We start from the raw sequence: 17,262 nt of genomic DNA on the forward strand, positions 1-17,262 counted from the left end.
TGCTGAGGAACCGGGACGATTATGCCCTGTGTAAGGAGATCCTGCACTGCCTCCCTGAGATCGGCCAAACAATCCAGGAGACAGACGGAGATTTGATGGGAAGAACCTGAGTGCTGGGTGAGACCGGAATTCGATCTTGTACCCTGTACAAATCAATTCATGAACTCATTTGTCTGGAATCAGAGAAGTCCAGGGTTCCCAAAAATGGCGTAGACATCCCCCCCCCCCAAACCAGGCGAGGGCGTCCCTTCATGCTAAGAAGGATTTGTCCGTGGAACCGGACTGACCAGCCTTGGGCTTACCCGACCAAGACTTCTTGTTTCCTCCTGAGGCTCTGAACGGTTTACCTTTATCCTGTGCCCCAGAGGCACAAAAAAGCCCCCGATGAGCCTTGAAGGAAGGCCCTCGCTTACTGCAAGGTGCCTTACCCTTTGAGGATTGGGGAGAAGAGTATTATTGCCCCCTGATAGACCCTTGATTAACTCATCCAAGGAGTCACCAAAGTGGCGTTCACCCAAAAAGGGAAGGTCAGCCACGGCCTTCTTAGAAGCCTGATCCGCCGACCAGCTCTTCAGCCACACCATGCGGTGTAATGCGGCCCCTACCGCAGACACTCTGGCAACCAGAGGAGCCTCGTCCAGGGCCGATTCACACAGGTACACCATGGCCTAGGCCATTTGATCCGTGAGTTCAATTAGATTCAGGGGAACCGACTCAGCCCACAGGCTGCTCTTAAGCACCTTTGATCCATTCCGTAACCGTCTGAGAAACTAAGATGGAGGAGAACACGGGTTTGATCAGCGAACCTGCCACCAAGTGTAAGTGGCGGGAAAGTGCCTCTGTACGCCTGTCCACCGGGTCTTTAAAAATCGGGGAATCTTCCACGGGTACCACAGTTGATTTATTCAACCAGGAAACAGTGTGATCCACCGTAGGTTACACTGTCCAGCGAGTGGAGACCGCGTCCGCAAAAGGATAACGGCACAGAAAGCGCTTGGGCACCACCAACATGTGCTTAATGCGCCACCATTGCTCATTAACGATTTTGTGAAAGTCCTCTGGACAAGGAAAAACCTGACCCGACTTCTGGGCTTTGCGGGAGCCAAAGACAACCCGCGTTTCTGATTGTGTGGGCTCATCATCCAGTTCTAATGTTTCCCTCACTGAACGAATCAGTGCTTCCACCAGAGCGCACAGCGCGGTTGCGCACACTTAAGATGGCACCTGAAAACGGCGCCAAACACTCAGGGAAACCAAGAAAATGGCTGCTGCCCTTACATATATGCAGCTTTATGCCCACACTTAAAATGGCGGCCGAAAACAGCGCCAGCGATCCGGAGCCCAGGCAATGATGCCTTCATGGGGACCCACTACAGGGGACCCCCATAACAAGGAAACAGTGTCACACCCCTTCCCCCAGGCGGTAGTTGTGGCTATAGAGCCCCCCAGCAGAGCAGGGAGGCCAGGACCTGTCCTGACAGACCAGGGGGATATTTTAGGAAACCCAGCTCTTTTATCCCCAGGAGTGGGCCCACAGCTCCCCCCCACAGGCATCTGTCCCAGGGGCATGGGGGGCTTACACTCACCTTACCATGGACCGTGGGGCCCCGCTCCCAAACAGCTCGCCTCCTACCCTGATTGGGGGTGCTGCCAGCCAAGAGGGGTACGCTGCAACACAGGGCGTTCCAGGTTGAGGCGTCCCAGCGAAAGCATCTGTTCGCAGGCTCGTCCCCATCTGTCAGGGCCCTGTCGTGGCCTGGGTGGACCACAACCTGCTCATGCTTGTTGGCCAAGCTGGGAGACCGTAAGGATCTAGAATATCCAGTGCTAAACCTCAGCCCGGCTGTCGCTTGTAGTTCGCCAGGAGGATCCCCTTGACACTAGCTAGCAATAGTGAGTAAAGATAAATAAACATAAACATTCTCAAAAGAAAGTAAAAACTGAGACTGAAGTCCCAGCAGGGAACCTAGGTCCTACTCCTAAGCTAGGTAGCAATAAACTGATTCTATGAGCAGGTGTGTCTGGTGTCATGTGGATAGGACAGCCCCTTAAAGGCATGCCTAGTGAAAGCTTTCACAGCTTAGCTACTCCTGAAGAGGGCGCACATAACCCATTAGTGAAGAAACTTCCAGAGCTGCGTCTGTCAGAGGACGTAAGAGAAATGGAGATTTTGTGTTTCTGCTAAGCAAATATGCATGGTCTTCCTCCAGTTAGGCCACCCCAGACACAGTTAGAAAGCAGTCCCTAGGAGCACACTTTCCCTAGGACCGCTTATTTAAATTTTTTTATTGGGTATGTTTTATAGCATAAAGTAAAAAACATTGTTTTTTTTTTTCAAAACTGTTGGCATTTTTTTGTTTATAACGCAAAAAATAAAAACCGCAGACGTGATCAAATACCACCTCTATTTGTGGGAAAAAAAGGACATCAATTTTATTTGGGTACAATGTCCCACGTCTGCGCAATTGTCAGTTAAAGTAGCGCAGTGAAGTGTATTTTTTCCCAAAAAATTGCGTTTGAAATACCGCTGAGCAAATACAGTGTGACATAAAATATTGCAAGTACCGCCATTTTATTCTCTAGGGTCTCTGCTAAAAAAAAATATTTATAATGTTTGGGGGAACTAATTCATTTTTTAGCAAAAAATACAGATTTTAACTTGTAAGCAACAAGTGTCAGAAAAAGGCCTGGTCTTTAAGTGGTTAAACTGTCCTCATTTACAGACTGAAGTTCATTCCTTCGATCGCTAAAAGAACAGAAGACACAATGTTTCTTTTTATCAGCTCTGAGCAATGGTGATAACTTTGCCAGCTGCTTTTTTTTATTTATTTTTTTTGACAGCTGTAAGCAGAAAACGGCTCTGAACTTGTTACATGAATCAAAAAAGACAAGTAAATGTCTCCTGCGCTCAAATGTTGCATATGGGCCAGAGAGGCAATGACTGTATCATTGGCATCTGAAGTCTTGCTGCCCTCTCAGGATGATGGGTACACACACAAACTGAAAGCAAAAAACAAGAGAAGGGCGCACTGAGAGGGAGAGGCTGTCCCTCGAAACGCGTTAACTCTATGGACAGCCCTATGGACACCTTCAAGTTCGCCTGTCATTACCAAGGATCATGGTCCAGTGGTCTCTGGACAGCCGAAGGAACTTTTTTGGGTTTTGCTTTTACATAGTGTACTCTTGTGAGTATAATGCATGATGTGGTTTTAACAATTTTCCAATAAATATTTTATTGTATTGCACTGGATCAGTGCGCCCTTCTCTTGTTTTTTGTTACATGAATTGTGGAAATGCTGGATAAAGATCGTGAGGGGTGTTTTTTTAACGATTAATCATGCAGCTCTCCAAAACAATTATAGAAAAGTAGTACAAGAAGACTTACGGGAGATCTGTGACAAACTCAGGGCCCATCCAGCTTGTGTCTTCCCAGGTTAGCTCTGGCCGCTTCTCGATTTCCTCTAAGATACACTTCCTCTAGGAAACATGAATACATATATTTAAAACCTGAAACCACATCAATGAAACATAACTGTATTATTGACATCGTAATTCTTACAAGACTTTTGCGCAGACCACTAGGTATCCCTTGAAGATACTTAACCACATCTCTGATATCTGAAAGGGAGTTAAGTTGCTGCAGGTTGTCACATTCAATCCCATTAGCTAAAGTCCCAAGGGTCCTATTTACAATGAAAGAAATTTGGAAAATGTTATTGTCTTAGTCCATTGTTGACCTTTAGTGCTCACTCACACAGCTGACAGCCGAACTCCGGCAAGAATGAGTGTTCCTCTGTGGGAGGTATGTATAGGTGTGTGCAAAAAGCAGACAGTTTGTGCTTATGGCCACGCATCTGTCCCTAACTGCATGAATGTCAGTCTGTCATTGATTTGTACAGCCTTCTGAACACCGTTAATCGCACACACCTGTGTATACCTACTGCAGAGAAAGGCACATATTTGGAGCCATATGGCCCAAATCGGCTGTGTGAATGAGCCTTTGCAATCTAGACAAAACATAGCTATATCAATATCTATAACAATACCTGTTGTAGCTGTACATTTCACCATGTACCCTTCAAGTCTACGTTTTGCAGGATGCTAAAATAGTATGCCCCCTACCTATGAACTTTCAGGGCCCCGGTGCAAGAAATCATGATGGGACCCCTGGCCTCCAACCAGGACCCTTCCCACTGATCCCCGTCCCTTTACTCCCATCGTGGGACCCTTTATTACTTTCCTGCCATCTTGGGGTCCCACCATGTTGGTGGAATGCCAGAGCATTCGACCCTGGTAGTTCTGCCACTGGTATCAGTTTTTTTTTATTTTCCTTGTCTCATTGTTTTATTTATTATTACCATTTTATTTATTTATTTATTTTTACAATTACATTTTTAATTATTTTTGAGGGGCTTAAGGCCCCGTTCACATACAAGCGACGCTACTTCGCACCACGACCTCGGAGGTCGCGGTGGAGCAGCGCGCCGCGACCTCGGAGCGGCCGCCACAGACTTCATAACATTGAAGTCTATGGCGGTCGCCTCCTGGTCGCCCCAAAGAAGCTCCGGACCCTTTTTCTAAGTCGGAGCGACTTGTGTCGCTCCTATTAGAACGGGTCCGCAGCTTCCCTATGGGAGGCGACCTACGGCGACCTGTGAGGCGACCAGGTCGCCTCACAGGTCGCCTTAGTGTGAACGGGGACTTAGTGGGGGAATATCAGGGGTCTAAACAGACCCCTGATGTCTCACTTTTGAGACAGAGAAAGGGACTGAGAACAGATTCACCAATTCCTTTCTCTGCCGCCTCAGTTGCAAAGAATGAATGAACAGGAATAGCTCTGCACAGAGCTTCTTGTTCATTCATAAACTGAGGCATAGTAAACACAGTTTACTATGTCCCAGCTATGAATGAATAAAAAAAAAAACAGAGGCAGTGATCGGTGCTGATCATTCTATTCATTAAGACAAGGAAGGCGCTGGTAAATTACACATTTACTGGCTCCTTTCCTGCACTTCATCTTAACAGATGAGGCAAGAGGGAGCCAGGGAAAGACATAGGAGCCCGATGGGCAGAAGCACAAAGATAGGGAGGTGGTGAGGGCAGCATGTGGGGGAATCGATGCCCTCCTGCAGCCACTGAATGGCAAGTGGGAATTCAGTGGCTGCATGGAGGGATTGGTTCCTCTATGTGCTGCTGTCCCCGCTGTTCTCCTATCCAAGCGTATAGGGGGGTGCACGGGCCACCTCGAGCAGGGGGCCGGGTAATAATGATGACCCCTGTATGTACACCTCTGCCCCCTAGTGATTGCTTGGTGCCATTTTCTCCTTTTCTTTCTGCAGCAACTAAACTTGGCTAGAGAAGGAGAGAGGGCTGTACACGTGCACAAAGTTTGAAAGGCATGGAATGGTCTCTAGGCCTAGGGGGTGAACAATTGTAGCATCCCACCAGTCCTGCAAAGGGCAGGATGGAGGGGTATCGAGTGGCCAGCAATTTTTGTGGAAAATTAAACAATTAGATAAAATGTATTTTTTTTTTCTTTACATACTGTCACCAATGTAGTACATATCATATGACTGGTGTGGTGGCAAACAGGGATTTTTTTTTCCTTTTTTTACTATTTCTTCTTATATACTTTCATCAAAGTAGTTCAGTGGTACCATAGTGACACTGTACTACTCTGAGAGGGTGATCAGGGATTTCTTTTACACTGTTATTGCTTATAACAGTGATGATCAGTGTTATAAGCAATAGGTAACGGTCATGAACGGCTTTCCATTTCATAACAGATTGCTTACTGCTGACATGCAGTGATTGGCTACATCTAATCACATGGTGCAGGGTGCTGTGATTGGCCCATGTACCATGTGATACCTGTGGGCCAATCACAGCATCACAATACAGTCATGAATGGAAACCAATTACGACTGTTTTGCTGCTATTGTAATAATGTGATTGCTATGACCAATCACAGCGATCACATGATACCCTGGCTGCTCACAGCAGCAGGGTACTGAGCACTGCTGTGAGCCCCAGGGGACTGGCTAGTTCATATGTGCTAAGCGACGTACTGATAACAGTATATCGCCTAGCCTGGCTGTGCCAACCGTCTACAGTAATTGTACTGTTGATGGGCAGCAAGAAGTTAAGAAATAATGGCGATAATGATTTGCCACGATTCTTTGAAGGATTATGGAAATTCGGGCAAAAACCGCATTTCTGCCTGCATTCCCTGAATGCTTAGGTGTGAATGCAGCCTTACTGTATGTAATGCTAAAACTATCCATTACAGAACACACAGCTGATTCATATTTATGTAATAGAAAGAGTTTGCTTAGGCCATTCTGGCCCACACAAACTTCAAATTCAGAATAAACCTGAAATTCCACTTTAAACTTGGACAAACAAAGCTTGCTGCTCTACCTGGTGGTCATACTGGTATATTACATATGACTTACAGAATGGTATTCTTGGTCAGGTTTGCACCAGCCTGAATCTTCCTCCAGAGGAACTGGGACTGTGGGGAGAAAAATGCTCTTTATGCAGATCTTATTTATTTAATGATTAACCTGGCTGAAACATTTCATGATTAATCTGGCTGAAACAGGCACATGTCTATCGATCCTATGTTCACACAGAACTCACCAACAAAACCCTATGAGCCGATGGGCTTAGATTTACATTATATTACAAAGAAAAAAAATCCTGAAACAAAAACGTCACTTTACTCAATTCTCTCAATTGAATTATGAACATGTTGTTGTATCCTTTATTAAATTTAGTATTAAACTCCACAAAAAATGAAAATACTGCAGCTTACCAATCTTTAGTTGGTGGAGCTGTGGTGGATGCATTTTTTAAATCATTTTTTTCCTGGTGATCCAGCCAGTAAATCTGTTACTTTTAACTTCCTTTAACAGATCAAGCTGTCCAGCAAAAGTCGCAGTTAGAGGGTTGAGAAAAAGGGTTCTTTCACACTGATGTGGTGTGGTTTTGCAGCACAGTGTACCTACGGTTTTCATGCAGGATATATATACTGTAAATATAGATTAGTGATTGACCGATATCGTTTTTTTAATGCCGATACCAATATTTTGGGTCATCGGGTATCGGCCGATATCGGCCGATATTTTCGGACATTTAAATTTTTTTTTTTTTTTTTTTTAGGTACTCCTTGTGGAGGGTTTTGGGGGTCTAAAAGACCCCAAACCCCTCCTCGGCACTGAAAAGCATTCAAAACGCCAAGTTTGGCTGTCAGTTTTTTTAATTCGGCACCGAGTACCCGGAAGTGATGTCATGACATCACTACCGGGTTTTTTACATGGAGACCTGAGTCTTCTCTTCAGTGGCAGCAGTGGTGGAGATAGGATGTCGGCTCTCCAGCTGGGACAGGAGACCCGGGCAAGCTGCGGAAGGCGGTGGGAGGGGGGGGGCGTCCCCGTCCCCTCCCGCTCCTTGTAATGACAGCCGAGCGGCTTCTCAGCCGCATCGGTTGTCATTACAAGTCAGCCGACCGTCGACTATGGACACAGGTACAGGGGTGATGCCTGCAGCTAGAGTACATGCACTTTCCCTAAATATCGGCAATATCAGTAACCTCAGGGGCCGATTCCGATATATCGGGGAAAGTGCATAACGGCCCCCGATATATCAGTGTTGCCGATAATCAGTCGATCTCTAATATAGATATATACATACTGTATAAATAATATATATAGACCAGTACTGGGACAAGGTCACCTAGTGCCCAGGGCAAACATGCCAAACTGCGACCCCCCCCCCCCACATGATGTATGAGTATTATGTGTCTCTCCACAAAAACTCTAAGCACTAGTCTGTATGCTTACCCCCCAACAGCACAAATTCCCCCTCGCCCCAGTACAAATCCGCCAATCTACTGAAATCCCCCCTTTCAGCAGGAATCTTTGTCTACCCCCTTCCCCTTATTCCCCCCCGGCTCAAATGACCCCCCCCCCCCAAAAAAAAAAAAAAAATTCACCCCTCCTAGCACAAACCCTCTACAGCTACAATTTCAGTACAATTTCCTCTCAGTACAAATTCCCAACTCCTAGCATAAATCTTCTTCCCCCATCCCCCTCTCAACACAAATCTCCCTAAATCACCACTCTTAGCACGCCCCCCCCAAAAAAAATTCCCCTTCTAGAACAATATTCACCCCCTGCTGCCACCCAAATTCCCCCCTCCAATACAAACCCCCTCCCCCCAATCTCCTTGTGGCGCCCCACCTCACATGATACCACAGTGTCCATCGGATTCCCCCCTACTGCCCACCCCTTTTCCCGGCCCTGATAGTGGCCCACAACATAACAGCTCAGTATCGGTGCAGAGATGGACACTTCCCATAAGCTCTCCTCTCCATTGTGGTGTGAACATGGCACATAAAAAAAAATGTTTTATGTGCATCTGCAGAGAGCTGAATGGGTGCAGAGAACCGCAGGTCTTTACGCAAAGCGTGAATGAGGTATAATAAACAGATCGCCTTTCAGTTGTCATTTTTTCAGGAGACACAAGTCCACTTTCTGTTGACCTCCTAGCCCTTCAATTACTGAATCTGAACACCCTCCAAATCTCATATGTTCCTCTTATACTGCTGAAAACTGTGACCATAATCACACTGAGGAAATATTATTAGGTTATATATAGGGGCAATACTGCGCTTACATCCTATGCCTTTTTTTCCCTTTTGAATATATCTTAAGGTATACCTAAAGACTAAATTTTTTTTTCTTACTTTTGGATAGAGTGGAGAGGGATTAGACCCCTGTCAGGTTTTTTATTGCTGTCTGTGCCCTTCTATTAGTCCCATTTACCATTATCACAAGAGTGATTATCATTAAAGCGAGAGCAAAAGAAAATCCCAAAGTTTGGGTTGCCCCAGAAATGTAATAGAGGGGAAAACTTCCAATGGGGACACTAGTTCTGGTGACCTGGGGATGCCCAAGGATTTCCCTTAATTTGCAGGGATTTCCTCTTACTTCCGGTTTGGCTATTGGATAAGAAATGAAGGGAAATCCCTGCAATGGGACACAGATGGTGAAAAGAAAATCTAAGAGGGGCTATAACCCTCCCTTGCTCTATCCAAAATGAAATGTAGTTATACTTTAACCACTTCCCCCGGGTAGACGCTATATGATGTCATGGACTTTGAGTGGAGATATCTGAATGATTCCCTACAGTGTAAAAGCCATCTGAGAATTGCATTTGAAAAATTGCTGAGGAAATACCGTGTGACATAAAAATTGCAACGACTGCCATTTTATTCCCTAGGGCAGTGATGGAGAACCTTGGCACCCCAGATGTTTTGGAACTACATTTCCCATGATGCTCAACTACACTGCAGAGTGCATGAGCATCATGGGAAATATAGTTCCAAAACGTCAAGGTTCGTCATCACTGCCCTAGGGTATCTGCTAAAAAAATGTATATAATGTTTGGGGGTTCTGAGTAATTTTCTAGCAAACAAATTATGATTTTTACATGTAGGAGACAAATGCCAGAATTGACTTGGGCTAGAAGTGGTTAAAGTAGAACTAAAGTCAAAACATTTTTTTTTTTTTTTTCATTTTGGATAGAGTAAGGGGAGATTGCTATCTGTATCCTATTGGGGAGATTTACCTTCACTTCCTGTCCCATAGACAAAACTTAGGAAATCCTTTGGGGACCCCCAGGTCACCTGAATCTGTGTTTCCATAGGAAGATTTCCCCTCTATTACTTTTCTGGGGACAACCCAAAATTTGGGATTCTTTTTTTACTTTCAATGATAATGGTAAACCGGACATATAGAGAGGGTGAATCTCCTTACCAGTGACACAGACAGCAATAAAAATCGAATAGATGTTCTAATCCCTCTCCATTTTATCCAAAACTAAAAAAACAAAGTTTTGCCTTTAAAAATACTTTAGGGTTTTTGATTTTATGGCTGCTGCTTAGCTAAATGTTAACCAAATCTTCCAAATCCTTTCAAACTCTATTCCCCCTTTAATGAATAAATGGTAAGATTATTGCCACAGCCTAGGTACTTGAGATTGCTCCTGCTATTAGCATGCTGTGATATTGTTGACGTTCTTCAATATTTCACGATCATATGGAATTTTAATAACATAATTTTGTGTCTTCCGCTACATTAGCAATGCTACTTTAATGTCTCGTTCACTTGGGTAGTGAGGCCCGTAAATAGTTAACGAACCGTTTCATGCAGTGTGTCTAACCAGGTGCTACATGCAGGCAGCCCACTGAAATCTATTAAGAATCAGTGGCTGCATGGACACAGACAATCGTCCTAATATCACTGGCATGTGGGTGTGGGGGGCGAGAGGTTCCAAACACAGACAGTGTGCAAGAGCTGCAAGTACAGGGCTGCTGTGATTAGCCCACCAGAGACTGTATTGCTGTTCCTGTGCTGTTGATTATACTATGCTGCTGTGGTGAGAGCTACCATACTGCACCCATCAGAAATTCTGCTGTTGTGAGGAGAGTGTTGTGCTGTGCCCCCCACAGACTGAGCTACTACAGGTACTGTGTGCTGCAACTTTCTACCATTGATTCTTTCCCGTGGGATTACAAATATTTCCAGTTGGGAGTGAGGGCTCTAATGGGAGATCAAAGACCCCAACACTGGTTGACTTGATTCAGAGTATACTGTCCAATGGGTATCTTTAGTTCGTACATAAAGTATTTACTGCCTTTCATATTTGCTGTGTATATCTGCAGTTGTGTTGTATTTTTTGCGCTGTATCTATTGTATTATTATGTTACAGTTTGTTGCCTGTTTAATTTTTACTCCCCTGCAGAGCTTTCACTTTAAAATAAAGCCCATTTTAAGCCACAGGTGTGTCATTGAGATTGGGCTCAGCCAAGGAGGGTTATTACTGGGAAGACCAGAAGGACCCATTCAACCAGTGGCTCCTCTAGGAGTAGCACTTCACCTTTATCTACTGTCTATCCCTCTTCTGATTGTGTTTCTAGTTTTAACACACTCATCTTAGCAGAAAACTATTGTATCATTTTAGTCATAAATAGCATAGAAGTGAAAATACAGGTAATACATTTTGTTGGCTAACTGATTATATTTTGCCATGCAAGCTTACTAGAATAGTAATTAGCCATTGTATGACTTGCATGAAAAAATACACTGCTCAAAAAATTATAGGAACACTTTGAAAACACATCAGATCTCAATGGGGAAAAATATCACGCTGGATATATATACTAATATGGACTGGGTAATGTGTTAGGAACGAAAAGATGCCACATCGTTTGTTGGAAATGAAAATTATCAACCTACAGAGGGCTGAATTCAAAGACACCCCGAAAATCAAAATGATAAAACCATGCAGCAGGCTAGTCCATTTTGCTGACATTTTATTGCAGCAACTCAAAATGGTACTCAGTAGTTTGTATGCATGCCTGACAACGTCTGGGCATGCTGCTAAAGAGAAGACGGATGGTGTCCTGGGATATTTCCTCCCAGATCTGGACCAGGGCATCACTGAGCTCCTGAACAGACTGAGGTGCAACCTGGTGGTGTCGGATGGACCAAAACATAATGTCACCTAGGCAATCTACTGGATTTAGGTCAGGCGAACGTGGCGGCCATTCAATGGTACCAATTCCTTCATCCTTCAGGAACTGACTGCATCCTCTGGCCACATAATGCTGGGTATTGTCATGCACCAGGAGGAACCCAGGACCCACTGCACCAGTGTAGGGTCCGTCAATGGGTCCAAGGATTTCATCCCGATACCTAATGGCAGTCAGGGTGGCATTGTCTAGCCTGTAGAGGTCTCTGTGTCCCTTCATGGATATGCCTTCCCAGACCATCACTGACCCACCACCAAACAGATCATGCTGAACGATGTTACAGGCAGCATACTGTTCTCCACAGCTTTTCCAGACCCTTTCATGTTGTCACATGTGGTCAGAGTGACCCTGCTCTCATCTGTGAAAAGCACGGGGTGCCAGTGGCAAACCTACCAATTCTGGTGCTCAATGGCAAATGCCAATCGAGCTCCACAGTGCCAGGCAGTGAGCACAGGGCACACAAGAAGACGTCACGCTTTCAGGCCACCCTCATGAAGTCTGCCTCTGATTGTTTTTGTCAAAGACATTTACACCAGTGACCTGCTGAAAATCATTTTGTGGGGCTCTGGCAGTGTTTATCCTGTTCCTCCTTGTACAAAGGAGCAGATACTGGTCCAGCTAATGGGTTAAGGACCTTCTATGGCCCTGTCCAGCTCTCCTAGAGTAACTGCCTGTCTTCTGGAATTTCCTCCATGCTCTTGAGACTTTGCTGGGAGACATATCAGACCTTCTGGCAGTGGCACATATTGATGTGCCATCCTAGAAGAGTTTGACTGCCAGTGCAACCTCTATAGGGTCCAGGTATTGTCTCATCCTACCTGTAGTGACACTGACCCTAGACAAATAAAAAACTAGTGATAAACAGTCAGAAAAGATGAGTAGAGAAAAAAAAAATGTCAGTGGCCTCCACCAGTAAAACCATTCCTGTTTTGGAGGTTGTCTCATTGTTGCACATCTAGTGCACCTGTTAATTTCATTACGACCAAAGCAGCTGAAACTAATTAACAACCCCCTCTGCTACTTAAATGACCAATTTAATATCCCAGGAGTTTATTTGACTTGATGCTATACTCTGATTAAAAAGGTTTCCTTTAATTTTTTTGAGGAGTGTATAATAAGTTAGCCAATATAGAGTAAGGCAGGCCATAGACGCCATAGATGGAGCTATTTTTTTTTTCTGCAAACATGGTTTTGATGGGAGAATGGTGGAGCCATTGTGTCTTATAACAGCTGATGACAATAATCACATGTAAAATCCAACAGGCTGGTTGTACCTAAGTTGAGCAATCAACTTGGGTACATTCAGCCTGCCCATACATGTTTAAATCTTGGCTGGTTCCTGCTGAATTGGTTGAGTGTCGATCCGTCTATGGCAGTGGTTCTCAACTCCGGTCCTCAGGACCCACTAACAGGCCAGATTTTAAGTATTACCTTGGAGAGATGCAGACTAGAGTACTGCAATCACTGAGCAGCAAATGATATCGCCTGTTTTGTATTTCAGTTATCTTGCAAACCTGGTCTGTTAGTGGGTCCTGAGGACCAGAGTGGAGAACCACTGGTCTATGGACAGCCTAAGTCACCAAAACATCTGGACCCTTACAGGATTACTACATTGTTGCCTGTCTATAGCCTATGCGTAGAAATATTCTAAAGTTGATTTAGTTTTCAAGATGTGATATAGAACAGCAAAGTAAAATGATTTGTCCCAATAGGAAGAGCATCAAACCTGCTGTGGCATCCAGTCCAGCTCCCCATACAGACTCATGTTTCTGAACAGTATCTGTGTGTCCAAATGCAGGAGCTTCAATGGTGCAAAGGGTAGGAAACAGGAAAACTGCTCCGGCCAGAGCTCTACGTCATGGATATATTTCTAGTTTAAACAAAAGTAACAAAAGAATTTATAATTATAATGTGGGCCATAATTATATGCAATATATACATTAGAACAAGATGAAAACATCACAGGAGAGGTTTGGGTGGATCAGCTGACAATTGGACCATATATTTTAGCAGAATAGATTAAAAAAATTCCTATACTAAAATGCACAAGCAGTAGTTGCAGTCCTGCAAAGATTTCCAGTGGCAAAAAATGTCCTTGCATATAATTGAGTATTCTTTGCAGAGTTAATAAAAAACACACCTACAAGCAGACTGTTTTTTATTGTAGAAGAGACATACAATTTTCTTAAAGGATAAGTTCACCTTTATAGCTCCACCCCAGACTGCTGCATCATTCATACACACAGATCTGTGTGTCTTAATGAACTACAAGCCCCAACATCCTTAACGGCTGTTGGCTTGTAGTTCACGGTGCTGTGGTAGTTCATTGAGTCTTCCTGTCAGGGAGTATCGCCTTACCCATATGGGATGTGACAGTGTGCAGATCTGTTGATTGCTGGTGTAATGCTTTACAGGCTCCTACTACAAAAAATAATAAATGCACATTTTTTTTTTCCTGCTAAAAAAGGGGCATTATTTAAAAAAAAAAAAGAAAACTTATACTTTAAGTCCTTCATGCCGACCAGACGCAAATATGCCGTGGGGCCGCATATTGGCGTATCTCCCTTTGTGCTGGGAGCACATTGCATGATGTGCTTCCAGCACAGAGACCGGGGTCTCACGGAGAGCCCCATTCTAACAATCGGGACCCGAAACACTTAATTCTGGGTCACCTGATTGCTGGGATAGCTTCTTATTGGCTATCAATGACTGTGAAGCCTGCCCCCATGTTTTCTGTCTCTGTGAATGGACGAGACAGATACATTGTATCTTTCTCTGTCCTTGTAGACGAGATAGAGAAAAAAGTGTATGCAGAAAAAAATAAAATAAATAATAATTAGAAAATTTAAATAACATTTGTAGAGGACCCCCAGAACCCCCTAGGGCCTAGTGATGACCTTCAGAGGCAGAGAGGGGCTACATACCTCCTGTGGGTGTGGATTGTCAGGCATGGTGGGTAGTGATGCAGGTAAAATAAATGCTGGGCGCCAGTCACTTTTATGCTGAAGTAAAAGAATAGTTTATTTCTTCTCAACAGGATAAGAATAAACCGGGGGAGAGAGGGGTAGGGTCCAGGACACCCTTTAAGAACAGTCTATTAGGCAGACTCCCATTGCAAAAGACAGGTATTCAGACAGCAGTACAGGATAGCAGACCTTGAGAATCATTAGGTATCCATGAGCTTCAGATTGATCTGGGAGACATCTTCTCTCCACTAGACACAATCCCTTTCTGTGGTCTGTACTGTCTGGACAGCTGTCCTCCATAAGAAACAAGCAGGTTACTCACACAGGTTACTGGATGTCTGTGGATGATCTTTCCCATGTGGGTCGCTGGCTCTCCTCAGCAGAATCCCAGGTATCTGACCAGGCCTCAGGCTTCAGGCCTAGTCAGCAGCAAACAGCAGCACACACCCTCCCCCAAGGGGGTCCGGGCGGGAAGAGAGTGATTATTGAACCTCCCATCCTTTTTATAAGATCTCCCAGAATGCCGTAGTGACACTCTGATTGGCTGAGAGACATGGACATTAACAGTTTGTTTAACTGTAATTCTCACACTAGTGTCAGAGGCAACAGTGCCACCTACTGACGGAAGGGAGAAACGCAGCCAAACCAGATTAAGAAGGGAAGCTCAATGACCACAGAATAATTACAGCCAAGCTAGTTAAGGCTCAGCAAACTAAATTTAACAGCAACCTTGCATTAAGACAAGGGTGCTACACATTTTTTTTTAAAAAATACCTAGATTAATGCTTGATCTAGGTCAACCCCAGGGTTAGTGTTTGGGTCAAAGTCAGTATTTTTTGGACACATTTTTTTTTTTAATTAGTATCAGTGTCAGTTAGTGTCAGTGTATTTTAGGCAGAATAAAAAAAAAGCAAAATGCGCACTATTGTTTCTGGGCTGTACTATGGGTACAAACAAAAACTAACATACGCATATGTGGAATCGCTATGATCATCAGGAGTGGGAGAATTTATTTTGGGTTGTTTTTTGGTGGTAGGTTTTGGTAGTAGCAAGAACTACACAGTTAAAAAAATGTTTTTTACTATTTAGGGCCAGTTTTCCTTAGATACTAATACAGTAGTAATAATAAAAAAAAAAAAGAAAAAGAATCAGGAGATATCCATTACCATTAACCACCAAATGAAAGCCCAATTTGTCCTGAAAAAAAAACAAGGCATAATCCACCTGAATGCACAAAGTAGTTGTGATGATATGTACAGGTTTACTAACACATGTCAAAATTGCAAAATTTTGCTTAGGCATTAAGATTTGTTTTACCCTTAGGTGTGAAGGGGTTAAGGAGATGAGAATCTTTACACAATAAATGATTTCATCCGCACATATTTGAATAATTGTGATCATTGGGTTAGACTCTCAACCTCGTTTGTCCATCGGCCCATATGTGCCCTCTGCAATAAAACCCTCTTACCCCCCCCCCCCCCCGCTTGCAAACTTCTACAGAATGGACACTGAGCTGCACATGCAAGGGAATTACATTATTCTGGGCTGGCCAAACCATTTCATCACTAGAGACTAGGTGTATAGGTGTAAAGGTGGGCTTTACCTCACCCACATCCTGCTACAGCATCTTGAAAAATGAAGCAGATGTGGCACAGGTCAAGGCCAAGTATTTGGGACCTGGAACAGAGCTGTGGCGCATGCGCACATGTGAGAAGGATTCCTGCACATGTGCCCAGATGCCGCTAGTTTCTAGCATATAGCATTGTGGAAGACCGTGGCATCTATGCACATACACAGAAATCCTCTGCCCATGCATAGGCATACAATACAGCGATATGTCTATAAACGACAACAAACACAAGGGCGCACCGGCCTAGTGCATTATCTCTTAGACATGTTTATTAAAATAATAGATTAAAAATACTCACAAATGAGTTTCTTGATAAAAAGCACATCAGACAGATATAAAATCCTCAGCAACAAGATTGGGATTGAATCGTCCCCTGAAGCTGTGCAGGCTTACGCGTTTCGAGGCGGCGCCTCTTCCTCAGAGCCTTCCTCAGAGTCTCCTCGGCTCTGAGAAAGAGGTGCCACCTTGAAACGCGTAAGCCTGCACAGCTTCAGGGGACAATTCAATCCCGATCTTGTTGCTGAGGATTTTATATCTATTTGATGTGCTTTTTTATCAAGAAACTCGTTTGTGAGTATTTTTAATCTATTATTTTAATAAACCTGTCTAAGAGATAATGCACTAGGCCGGTGCGCCCTTGTGTTTGTTGTCGTTTATAGTGTTTCCGGACCACCCTGGTCCAGCGAGGGGCTGCAAGGCTGAAGTATTATCAAGTTGCCATGTCATCTGTTCTCATCTACAATTCTACAGTCAGGTTGGATAGATGACTGCACCACTCAGAGTGCAGGGAATAGGTACTGCACCGACAGTACATTTACAGTGATATGTCTGCATGTGCACTGAATTGTGCAGTGTGCATATGTTCTCTGTAACACACTCTGGGAAAGGTGTGACATGGCAATCCCGGGAGGCAGCGGGGCCCCACCTGGGTCCAAAGGTAGGACATAACAGAAAAAAGTACTAAACTATAAACATAACTGTGAAACTTTTCACCTTTTTTTGTAAGATGGAGGGGAAACGTTTTCCTAATTGGACATATGGACTGATTTACTAAAGGAATTGAGAGT

At 44.1% G+C, this 17,262-nt stretch overlaps 1 protein-coding gene across 1 annotated transcript in view; it reads right to left on the minus strand.

The window, feature by feature from the left end:
• Positions 1-17,262, minus strand: part of STRC (stereocilin) — a gene marked incomplete at both ends in the record, with an annotated part of 101,139 nt that overhangs the window by 41,470 nt on the left and 42,407 nt on the right. Inside the window, 4 exons of the mRNA XM_082253475.1 lie at positions 3,386-3,477; positions 3,560-3,683; positions 6,456-6,514; positions 13,326-13,469. Of these exons, the coding sequence (XP_082109601.1) occupies positions 3,386-3,477; positions 3,560-3,683; positions 6,456-6,514; positions 13,326-13,469 (419 nt within the window). The remainder of the gene's footprint in view (positions 1-3,385; positions 3,478-3,559; positions 3,684-6,455; positions 6,515-13,325; positions 13,470-17,262) is intronic.

This window comes from Pelophylax lessonae, assembly GCF_965119305.1.
Source record: "Pelophylax lessonae genome assembly, chromosome: 4".
In the NCBI taxonomy this organism is placed as follows: Eukaryota; Metazoa; Chordata; class Amphibia; order Anura; family Ranidae; genus Pelophylax; species Pelophylax lessonae.